General features: G+C 42.0%; 2 protein-coding genes across 2 annotated transcripts in view; both read right to left on the minus strand.

Moving 5' to 3' along the window:
• Window positions 1–8,691, minus strand: part of pgm5 (phosphoglucomutase 5) — a 29,819-nt gene extending 21,128 nt beyond the window's left edge. Inside the window, exons 1-6 of the mRNA XM_085294729.1 lie at window positions 8,078–8,691; window positions 6,511–6,673; window positions 5,938–6,084; window positions 5,604–5,729; window positions 5,317–5,507; window positions 2,860–3,014 (exon numbers count right to left, since the gene is read on the minus strand). Coding sequence (XP_085150855.1) covers window positions 2,860–3,014; window positions 5,317–5,507; window positions 5,604–5,729; window positions 5,938–6,084; window positions 6,511–6,673; window positions 8,078–8,335 — 1,040 coding nt within the window. The 5' untranslated portion in view covers window positions 8,336–8,691. The remainder of the gene's footprint in view (window positions 1–2,859; window positions 3,015–5,316; window positions 5,508–5,603; window positions 5,730–5,937; window positions 6,085–6,510; window positions 6,674–8,077) is intronic.
• A 946-nt stretch (window positions 8,692–9,637) lies between these two features.
• foxd5 (forkhead box D5) lies at window positions 9,638–10,985 on the minus strand. Its single transcript, XM_085293146.1, has one exon. The coding sequence runs from the start codon at window positions 10,897–10,899 to the stop codon at window positions 9,853–9,855; it is 1,047 nt and encodes a 348-aa protein (XP_085149272.1). The 5' UTR covers window positions 10,900–10,985; the 3' UTR covers window positions 9,638–9,852.
• Between the last annotated feature and the right edge of the window lie 1,034 nt (window positions 10,986–12,019).

The following is a 12,019-nucleotide window of genomic DNA, read 5'->3' on the forward strand; positions in this document are numbered from 1 at the left end:
GAGCTCACATTTCATGATCGTAACACGCACACCAGTGGCTCAATCCTACATCCTTCCATCCCTGGAACTGTGAAAAGAGAGGCAGATGTTTCCTTTACCAACATTTCCCACCCACTTTCCCTTCCTCCCTCACCGCGTCTTGCATAGCATGTGCACAAAGACATAAAATCACCCACGCACACACTCCAACCAAAGTGATAGATTTAAATCCAGCCTCCTGTCCACCTGAATCCAGTCAGTTTCCTTTGCTTATCTGAAAACAGTTGCATTCACTTTCTCTCTGTCTTTTCTGTTAACACACACTAACATACACATCAGCGCACAGAGTATATACACCATCGCATTTATCAAAGCTTTTATAACACAGTTTGCTTGACTTTAAACACATAGCAGGGAGGGAACCTCAGTCTAAACACTCAGAACACAGATACACACGGTCTCCTAAAACAGCCCACACTTGGACAGACTCCAGGGTCCGACTTCACACTACTAAGCACTTCAACACTTTCTCGAGTTTATCAGGTTCATGCCGTTATATACATAACATGAGTGTGACATGACGAACTCGTGTCACGCTCATACGAGCGGCAGTTGTGAAACTAAGAGTGGAACAAAGTGACACTGGTCAGCAACAGTGTCATTAATTACCAGTTAAGTGATCACAGATTTGCAGATGTAGTCAGACTAATCAAGTGAAATCATGTTAAACGTGAAAAAAATCAAAAGCCTGTGTTATGCAGTTTATTATGCATGATATTATCAGTGGGTTAAGTATTATCTATAAGGTTGCTTCTACTTCCCAACTAAATTAAAGTTTCCAGTAGATAAATGCATACTATCATCAATACAAAAGGGCAAGTGCTCAGAAAGTAGACAACGAGAGATAAAGATAATATTAGAAGAAGAACTGAAAAGCGTGTGTTGGAGGCATTGCTTCGCGCTTCAGGGTTGCAGTGGGACATGTGACATTTGTGTCTTGGGTATCAGCCTGTGTGTGTGTGTGTGTGCGTGCATGTGTGTGTGTGTGTGTGTGTGTGTGCGTGCGTGTGTGTGTGTGTGTGTGTGCATGTGTGTGATGAGGCCAAGCTGACTGGGGAGCCAGTGTATGCAAACCTTTCAAGCAACTCATTCAGTGTGATTATTAGGGCTCAACATCATAAGACATGACCTTAGGCAAGGAGTAGTGCAATATCAAGGGATGCAGTCTGTGTGTTTGTCTGCCTTAGTGTGCAACAGCACCATGTAAATAAAGATAACCAGCAATTCTGTGATGTAAAATTCCAATTCGCATACAATGGGGAAATAATTATTTGATCCCCTGCTGAATTTGTAAGTTTGCTCGCAAAAAGTTATCCTTCTCTAATTTTTATTGTAGTTTCATTTTAATGGAGAGAGACAGAATATCAACCAAAGATCCAGAAAAGAACGCAGTACATAACAGTTATAAATTGATTTAAATGTCATTGAGTGAAAAAAGTGTTATCCAAAAGTAAAAATGACTTAGTACTCAGTGAAGAAACCTTTGATCACCAGATTTATTTGCTGCTGCTTGGCAACTCACAAGTTTAGCTCCCTCCACTCATTTTCTATAATGTTGAGGTCTGGGGACTAGCATCTAAGCCCCTCCATGACCTTAATGTGCTGCTACGGCGTTATGTTTTGGGTTACTGTCATATTGGAAGACAGATTCATGACCCATCTTCGGTATTCTTTATGAGGAAAGGATCAGATAATTTCTTTGTAAATTAGCAAACTTACACATTCAGGAGGGGGAATGACAAAATTGTTTCTCTTACTGCCTCTAAGCATCTCTCACAACTGTGAAACCCAGATGGATCAGGGTTGGTAATAGCATCACTTCATGTGCCTTTCAGCAGTTACACACAGTAAAGGATTAGTTCTTTCACACACATAAAGACACACATGAATAAATGAAATAAATTTCACGGATGCTGTTTAGATTTTAAATCACACATGGTGGTTTAAGAAGACAGTGTGACACATCACTGCCCACCACAGGCCTCTCTTCATCAAGTACCCTTTTAGGAAGGAGTCTTTTGAGCTAAGAGTAACTTCATCGGGATAATGTAAAATATTGAAAATAGTGATTTACTTTCTTAATCTCGTCCAAATGCTTTTGGAAGTCCATTACCTCACTTTAGTGCATCTTTAATGTGTCTAGTTCATGGACACAAAATAAATATGCACCCATACGCTTCTTCTGGTAGAGGGTCAGATTAAATAAATATAGGCAGGGGTCAAAAGGAGGTTGTGTTGAAAGTTACTAAAAGGGAGGATGAAATCTTTGCACTTCTATAAGGTCTATTATTTATAAAATATTAAATCAGGATGTTAAATGTTTTAATGTAGTTAGGTAGCACATTTTAAACAGCTAAACTTCATGACTGCCATCCATATACATAGTCTTTAGCAACTATAGTAGATTCATCATTCATCAAACGGCTCCCTTGAGCAGCATTCTGCAGAAGCGTCAGCGAGGTGCTGTGCCGGGATCTCTCCTGCTGGAACAATGTTAATGGAGATGACTTTGGCGGTGATCACGTCCTCTCACTCACCACCCTCTGCTTAGCTTTACCCTTACATAACACACAGTATTTATAGGGGGGTGAGTAAGTGTGTGTGTGTGTGTGTATGTGGGGGGGGTGATCTCACAGCTTTATTCATAGTGGGTGTCGTCCCTCTCCGGAGACTGGACTGATGCAGGAGTTTGTAGGAAGAGTGTGGGTGGTGTTATAGAACTTCTTACATCTACTGATTGTGTGTGTGTGTGTGTGTGTGTGTGTGTGTGTGTGTGTGTGTGTGTGTGTGTGTGTGTGTGTGTGTGTGTGTGCGTGGTACCTATCAAGGGCAGCACTGGTGGCCATACTTCGAGCAAATCCTTTGACGCCATACTGTCTGAAGTAGGGGATGGTGGAGAGGTTAGCACCCATGATGGCCACTGAGTCCGATGGGTTCACAAAGAAGCCATTTTCTCCAAGGATCATGTATCGGTCCTGAGAACACGACAAAACCATAAAGTGCTTTGTGAGTCCTGTGTAGTTAGTTAGCATAACTGCATTAATTAACCCTTTTTATAGTACATGTATTGCCAACAACCCCCACAAAAAGACCAAAACAAATTGCTTAATTCTCCTCAGGCCACCATTGTTGTATGTCCCTTCATTACAATGAATATAGCAACTCTAGTTTATTTTGAGCCGGTCCCCAGCACTCCATCCTGCTGCCGTAAATACTTTTGAACTCGCCAAATAATGACTTAAATAGTAATGAGCTGAATTCTGCTGAAGGGATAGGAAAGCTGTCACATTTAAGACACTGATTAGAACATTGTTGGTCTTTTCATGAGCGTTACTGATAATGAAGAAACAACATCCTTTAAGGACAAAGTGTGTTTGTATCACAAACATTCACATTACTATAAATGATCTTTAGTAGACGGTTACAAAACATAGAACAGTACAAGTAACAAATTCTCAGTACTATCCCCCCACCCCCCAGGATTCATTATTACTGTGGGGAGCGTAGAAGATATCGGTTACTATATATCCCCAAAAAAGAAACATCCACCCAGTATGATAATAACCACCGGTGCTAATCACAGTGGAGATACCGATCCTTGGGGGAGAAACAGAGCAGATGTGATGTAATTCTCCTGATGTTACACTACTAAGCAAACAGTGTGTGCCTGTGTCTGTTTATACAGAATAAATGTCTATTGGATGACATTGTGGAAAAAGTGAGACGCCCGTTGGATTATTGTGCATGCACTGCAACTTTGCACCCATTGCCTTCACTCCTGAAATCAACGTGCAATTATAAACAAATAAAAAATAAATAAGGATTTCTCTGCTGCCTCTGGCTGGAGTCAATATCTTGGATTTAGCTTTTATAGCAATAAAAGTCAGCTAGGCTTAAAGAAATGAATGAATAGATTGTGGAGCAACATGGCATGTAAATACCACAAAAAGGATCTATTTAATTATTTAATATTATGGATTATTAGAGATATTATGTATGTATGAGAACTAAAACAGCCACAGCCACTTAAATATGTTCTTAAATATGATCCCAGCGCACACTCAGGTCAGTATTTTCTGTTTCTTTTTAAAAATATATTTTTAAATGACTTATTAAACCAAATTTTGAAGGATATTTGCAGGAGTCCAAGTTACTAAAGATCTCTTCATGCATTTTCCAATCCCTGTATTTTAATTTCCTTTTAAGCCAAATCCAGTTGAAGGAATACTGGACAGTTCACAGGGGGCAGCTCATAATGTTCTTTAGGAACATCCTCCTGTGCAGTACAGATTAATAAGACCTCAGAAACATCCCTAAAATGTACAGTAAGTGATTTCGAGTATTACCTATTAATTTTTGCGCACTTCTTCCTTTGTCCTGGTTAATAAGAGTGTTTGCAGTACAACACAGATCAAAATAGGTTTTAGTGGAAAATTGCCGGTCATCCTATTGCATGTTATTTTATCCAGTTTTTGAATAACTTGGGGGTCTGTGTAAACGTTTCAAATGTCGCCTTAAATCTGTTGTTTTTTTCACGGTTGTTTGTTTTTTAAGGCAAACAGTACTGAAGCAGCTTTCCCCTCAAGACAGCCCAGAAGACATCCTACATGACTTTTGTCATTGTGCAGAAAATAATTATCTATATGTAAGAAATTGGTTCTACGGTTATGTAACTTTCTCCCTGCTCCCTTTTTTCCGGTGTAAATTAGTAGCCAGTTGTCAAAGGATGAATGTCCTGGGCAGAGGTAAGCTTAAGATTACAATTTTTCTTTAATAAAACTTTGAGTTTGAGTTCTTTAGGTCTTGCGCATGTTTCACAATATAAACAGTGAAGCCTTTCTGTTTCCTGAAATAATAGAGGGCTTTTAATTTGAAACTTAAACAGGAAATCTTGTTTGTATAAAGCGTTTACTGCGGTAACCAAACATTAACAGAGGTACGCAACACACTCTGTGATTACTGAATTACATTAAAAGCCACTTCTGGCCATTCCCTTGTCACAGTGGATTGCCACAGTAGGTAGCACTGTTGTTTTGTTTGACTTGGCCGTTTTATGCATGATGCCTTTCCTGACAAAACCCCCAAAGTGGATTTGTGTCTTCAGGTAGAATTGTACCAGCAACCTTTCATTTGTGAAGCAAATGTGTAAACCACTATTATATGGTACACTTGAAAGTATCAGACCATGGGTGCAGTGCTTTTCAGCACCACTACACCCATGTAGTCTTGAATAAATGATTGCACATTCTGGAGTAGGACTTCAACCAAATGGCTTACCCCATCTGCATCAAATGCCGCCCCAAAGCCAAAGTCGCCTCCTTTCATGGACTCTACCAGAGAGGTGGCATAAGTCAGGTTGGGCTCAGGAGGTCGGCCACCAAAGTCCTCCAGAGGTACACAGTTTACAGCAGAGTTAGCAGGAGCTCCCAACTCATCACACAGAATCCTACGTACATAGGGGCCCATCACTGTAACAAAGCAAAAGGTGAGTAGAAGTTAGCAGAATAATATGAATAACAGTAACTGCAGTGCAGGGCTTACAGGACGTATGCTGATGAACTGACCTCCGTTCATGGCATCTATGTGTATTTTAGGCTGATCTGGTCCTGTGAGGAGACTTTTAATGGCAGTGAAGTCAAAGATGTTTCGTAGCATTTGTAGATACACTTCAACCGAGTCTACAATCTCCACTGGATAGAGACAGAAGAACCTGTTAGTACTGGATGAGAGTATGTTTTTTTTCTGTGCATTTTGAGTGACAGAAAGAGGGGTTCTACTAGCATCACACAACAGGAAAGTTTGTAGCAATGTGGGGGAAAATCCACGCTTGTGGATAACACTGAAGAATTCAGAATGATGCAGAGAAGCTTTTTAACTAAACATGCACGAATGTTGTACCTCTGAAAGGTTTGAATTTGTTCTCGAGGTCAAACTCCTGTCTTCCGAGCCTAGAGAGATCAATGCGGAGATCGGGGCATATGGCGTACTCCTCGAGTGTCCGGCTCACCTGGTAGATCCTCTCCATCACTGTGTCTGGAGAGGGCCCTGCCAGACAGAGAAACAAAGACAATGAAAAATGCATCCCTCACTGGTGTTACAACTCCTGGCAGTGCAAGAGTCTTTGGATACATGCATGAGTTTACTTAACTGCCCATCCAGGAGAAGGTGTGGCACAAAGGCATGCTTAGAGAAACTTGTAATGTTATTAAAGTTTTATTTGGTGCCCTAGGTTTTTTACAAATCTAGGGCACCAATCTTTAACAAATCTTTAACAAATCACCTGTATTTGTCAATTCTGATATCACACTCCATTTTATATCATGGCCTAGGAGCCAAGTTGTAACATTAGCATTAATTTTTGCTGTAATATATATATTTTTTAAATCAAATTGTCTCAAACTTCTATTTTTGACTTTAAAATTTCTAAATAAGAGTCAGATGGAAAAGCAAATGTATTTTCTAAATCCTCACCTCCATTTGCCACATTGAACTTGATTCCAAAGTCTCCTCCAGGGCCTCCAGGATTGTGACTTGCCGTGAGGATAATCCCTCCAATGGCCTTGATCTTCCTGATGATGCAGGAAACCGCAGGGGTGGACAGGAGCCCACTGTGGCCAATTACCAGACGACCAATCTGTGCATCACCAATATTAGTGAGAAGCAATAATGGTTTCATATCATGGCAGATATCACCTGGTCTAAAATCATAATATAATATAATATCTTTGTGTTTCAAAAAGAGTCATAATGCTTTATAAAAACAGAATGCAACATATTTGTAAAAAATGTTAAAAATGTTTGTTCCATTTTCAATCAAACATATGCTTTGAATTTTTTTTTAAATCCAATCCATTTGTTTCTCTCCTGATTTCAAAAAGTTAAAAATCACTTCCTGTCCCAAAGAATCTTGTCATTCTGCAGGCGACTAATTGGCTGCCTGCTTTAAAAGGCAAATGATCTCCCTCTAGAAGGATGCCTAAATAACAGAACTACGCCTCTATTTATACTAAAGTGGTAATACCACCAACATAATTCTCCTTCTCTAAATAAAATTGTCCTCACTGGAGAGGAATTTGCTCTCCTGGCATCCTCTAAACATCCGGGATGTTGCATGTGTATATAAAGGACAGATCAGAAAGTGAGGGAAAGCCCTAACAAATGGAATCTTCTCAGTAACCAGTGTTGAGAAGGACAGCACATGCACTGGGTGGGTAGTTGGCAAGTGTTTCTATTATCCTTCTGGTTCTTTTCCTTGCAGTATGACAGAGGATCCCCAGCATGTAGACTTAGCCCTTGATAGATTGAACACCGAGGTGTAGGCAGTGTGTTAGCGGTGGTGGGGGGCAGACGTAGGCAGGAAAATAGAGCAGGATGGATGGAAGTGCTGATAAGGCTGACACCAGAAGACATTTGGCTGGACCAGCAGAAAGAATTTTTTTTAAACGCACTGATCCCCAAAACAAATTATATTCCTTTCCAATTTTCCTTTGGAACTTTTCCAAGCCAACTGCAAAGATCTCACAGCCTAAGAGCTGCAGGGACTTTCCTCCTCAGTGCCTCACTTTGTCTTCTTATTTTAACCTATTTGCAGCTGACTTGTTAAATTCAATTCAGCAGGTTTGTATGTATCAGTATCAACAATTACTGCAAATGTGAAAAAACTATAAGCGACTGCACAATTCTGATTTATTATAAAACTCCCAAAGTCCCACCAGAAGTAGCAGAATAACATCTGATGACCCTAAATTTCCCAGCCCAGTGAATTGTTCCATCTCTGTGTTAATGATTTAAACATATGTGCAGGTCAAAAGAAGCCATAGGCTACATTAACATCCTGAGTTTGTTGGTGAAGTTGAATAATTATTCCGCTGGTCTTCCATTCCAACAAGAAGTGTTTTTTCTAAAAGCGTTTAAGCCTGCTTGTAGTAACTCACACCAACGCAGAGCAGAACAGTAACATTACTGCTGGTTACAAGTGACTCCTGCATGCTGACAGAGAGGAACAAATGCATGACACTGGTGGTCGCCCTATTCTTACCCCGTTTGCAGCTGCCATTTGCACTATCACCTCGATGGCAGCTCGGCTGAAGTAGCGGCCGTCGCTGCCCACCACCATGGTGCAACCCTGTCGGTCCCGCAGGTCGATGGAGGACAGCACGCTCTGGATGTAGTTCTGCAAGTAGTTTTTCTTCCCCTCGAACACCGCAGTCTTCCTCCGCAGTCCATTGGTACCGGGCCGCTGGTCCTCGAAGGGGGCGGTTTGGACCGTCACCACCGGGATCGGGCTCGTCTCCATCCTCTTTAACCAATCAAGCAAGTTTGGTGGAGTTTTTTGTTTGTTTGTTTTGTTTTGTTTTGTAGGAGTTTACAGCACTGAGTACAAAAATAAGTTCGATAGAAACAGCTCAAAGATGCAACTTGTCAGTCTAGAGTGAAGTAAAGGTTGTTTCCCCACCGTCGAGGAAAAAAGCGGTGACAGCAGTCCCACACAGGGACGAAATGGCTATAGTGACAAGAAACAGCCAATCAAAAATGTTTTCACCTCGACCCAAGCCAGGAGTCGCATCCTATAGTACTGGCTGAGCTAAGCAGCCACCAGCACTCTCCTCCTCTGCTGGCGGACAACTCCCTCTTCTAATAAGCCTGAACAACTGACTATGAAGAAAAAAATAAGGGAGGGGTGGACTCGTCAAGACTCACAATCAGCTGAGCCTCCGGCCAAAAATAGACATCTGACTGATGGCAAAAGGGAATTGTGTCGGCACCGGTCTGCAACCGGACACGCCTGTGTGTGTGTGTGCTTTTCACTCTAACCCAGGCCATTACTATAGTCACAGAAATCTAGAAGTATCAGAGTGTACCGTTTTTATTTAATTGTTATTATTTTCTGAATTGAAAATGTTTTGATAGATCTTGAATTCTGGGTGTTCTGTAAATTCTTAAGTAGCCCATCCCATAACACGGACCAACTTCAGTGCGCTAACATCTGCTCCAATATTTTGGAAACAGTGCGACCTTGAGGCAGAATGGAAAAAGTGACTTTTAATTATCATTATTATTATTTTGTATACTTGATGAAACACGTAAACGTGAGAGTACCAATTAGGGATACAGAGTTTCATTTCTAAAACCTGCTAATTAACTTTCATTTGAGTGAGTTTCATTATTTTATCGGCAATGACCAGTGCGAGTTTAAGCCCTGCGTTTGTATAGCTTTTATTCATTTCCTGGTTGGAAATGTGTTTTTATAATTTGACATTGACTTACTTTAATAAAACCTGATTTTTGTCATCATTCTTGTAGCCTGCAGACTACAAGTGAGTTCAGTTGATCAAGAGGAAGCAGGCCAACACAATGTTGAACCCTTACGGTAAATACTGTCAGTTAAATTATAGTAAGTCATTTTTGCTGTAGCTAAAATAAAAGTTTGGCATCACCTGTACTTCAGGTACAAATATCAATAAAGACTACAGAAATATAGAAAATCTAAGTGTTTTTCAAACTTACACACAAACAATAATTTCTGCTCTGAGTAAATCCACATATAGCTCTTACGAGCACTGTGCACTGACTCAGATTATAACAAAACTTGCAATCGTTTCCCACATATTCATTTTATTTTGCCACGTTACTTAATAAAAAAAAACACATTCACATTGACGAAGTTTTCCCCTGAAGCAACCTTGACAAATATATTACAACACATCTTATTTACAGACATAACGCACATAAATATCATGCAATAAAAAAAACATTTCTTTAAGAAATGAGCTACGCCAAACATACAGACACTGTAAAGTGTTTTCAAAGGGTTCAGCAACGAGGGTACGACAGTCTGAGGTGCTCGTTTATAAAAGGAGCAGTGCTCAGGATGGGAGGAGGGCAAAACTGATTCCTTGAAGGCTGCAGGAGGGTCGGAACCAAACAGGCAGCAGGGCCAGGCATGAGTTGACCGTAACCGAGAGCACCGTGCGGGCCTTGCTGTGGATTTGAGTTGTGCTGACTGATAGAAGAGGGTCTGCTCATGATGCTGTCGATGCTGAAGGAGCACTTTGCCTGTGGGCCGGATTTCGGCTCAGCTGGTTCTGCTGCGCAAAGCTGTGCTCTTAAGTCTTTAGGCCCAACGCACTTTCCGTGGCTGTTCAGGGGTTGTGGTAGGAGGTGGTAGGATGAGGAAGGCATCATGATGCTTTCCTGCAGGGGCATGTAACGAATAGAAGAGGCAGCCGTGTGGCTTACCTGGCCAGTTATGCTATATGGGTGTCCGTACGGCCGGCAGCAGTTAAAGCTGGAATAAAACATCAGTCCGTCTTTGCCGAACTCGGGCTGGTTTCTCTTGAACCGTTTCCTCCGGCGAAGGAAACTGCCGTTGTCGAACATGTCCTCCGAAGCAGGGTCCAGAGACCAGTAGTTGCCCTTTCCCGGGTTTCCGGGCTCCCTCGGAATCTTGATGAAACAGTCGTTAAGGGAGAGGTTGTGCCTGATCGAATTCTGCCAAGCGGGAAACTTGTCTCTGTAGTAGGGAAACTTGTTGCTAATGAAGTCACATATGCCACTAAGCGTTAGCTTCTTCAGCGGGCTCTGCAGGATAGCCATGGTGATGAGAGCAATGTAGGAGTACGGGGGCTTTACCGAGCTGCTCTGGGCTTTCCTTGACGCCGGTGCGTCTGCGCAGAAACTGTTCTCGCTTTCCCCCGACGATTCTGGTTCTGAAGAGTCAAATTCCGCACCAGATTCTGCTGAGGAACCCGTAGAGCACTCATTTCGATAGTGGACATCCTCGCCTACTATGTCAATCGCATCCTCTTGTATAGGCAATCCGGCATGTTGTGAAGCTTCAAATTCACTTGAGAGAGTCATGGTCACACCTAAGATTTCTCACAAACGCGTAAAAACTAAACTGTGCCAAAGAGGCCTTAATGGTTTGCCGTGCGTAAAAACCAACAGGCCCCTCGACTGTGCGTAAAAGCGAATCTATTGATACTCCTTGTGCTATCGTGATGAGAGCTGTGGCTTTATATCCTAGTAAGCTGCTGCCCTGCAGGCCAGTCCCATTAACCCTCTGGACCTATCAGAGTAGCCTTACACCGCGGGGAGCCCCGGGAAGCAAACAAATGAGGAAAGGGGGATTGCGTGGTCCTGATGTGCGTAAGGCCCATTCACACAATACATAGAAACACCACGGTGCCAGTATGTTATTATTGTGTTTATTACGCGTTTTATTTCAGTTATACAAATCCTGGAAGCGGAGACAAGTCAAATTGCGCGGCGCGCGCGCGCACACACACTCTTATACAAAAAACATTGCATCTGATTTACTAGTTGTTGGGTTTGGGTTTGTTTGTTTTTTTCGCTTTATGGTTGCCGGTATCGAAATCTTTGATTCTTCATCGACCTGTAACTGTCTTGTTCTAAGAAACAAATAACAAGTTAAAACTTACATTTTATATTACAAATCGCACAGCAGCAGAGTGGTGTGTGCGTGTGGGGGGGTGTCTTGAGAATTTTAACACCAGGTCTAGCACGTGATAAGAAATCAAGGCTTTCTCACTCGGAACCCCCTGTGGGTTCGTTTAGTTTGCCACCTCTGGATGCCCGTGGGTGGTTTGACCATGAAAATGGCCATGGTAGGGCTTCCCGCAGCCAGTTAAGAAAAGCTGCAGCAGTCGCCTTAACGAGGCCATCAGCATCAGAATCGCAGTCGGAAACGGCACAGCTGCACGGTGCGCTTTGTGTTTGCGCGCACCTTGGTTTTACAATCGCGACAAATGTAATGCAAAGCCGTTCTTAAAGCAAACCTGGCCGACATCAGACATGTGCTAAAACAGCGCTGCTGTAGCATCTCCATTGCAAATGACTAAGTTGGGGAAACTCCACCCATTTCTTCACCTGACAGGACCTACTGTGCGCGCAAGAGATGGTTCTCACATACCTGTATCAATGAAGGCTTAAGTAACAAATACCAAAAATAAAAAATAAA

This window comes from Mchenga conophoros, linkage group LG12 (genome assembly GCF_057382185.1).
Source record: "Mchenga conophoros isolate Kocher_MC1m ecotype Shallow Benthic linkage group LG12, M_conophoros_male_GT1.1, whole genome shotgun sequence".
In the NCBI taxonomy this organism is placed as follows: domain Eukaryota; kingdom Metazoa; phylum Chordata; class Actinopteri; order Cichliformes; family Cichlidae; genus Mchenga; species Mchenga conophoros.

What these genes read in the sequence shown, in the direction of transcription:
- foxd5 (XM_085293146.1), bottom strand. Translation starts at nt 10,899, where the DNA reads ATGACTCTCTCAAGTGAATTTGAAGCTTCACAACATGCCGGATTGCCT.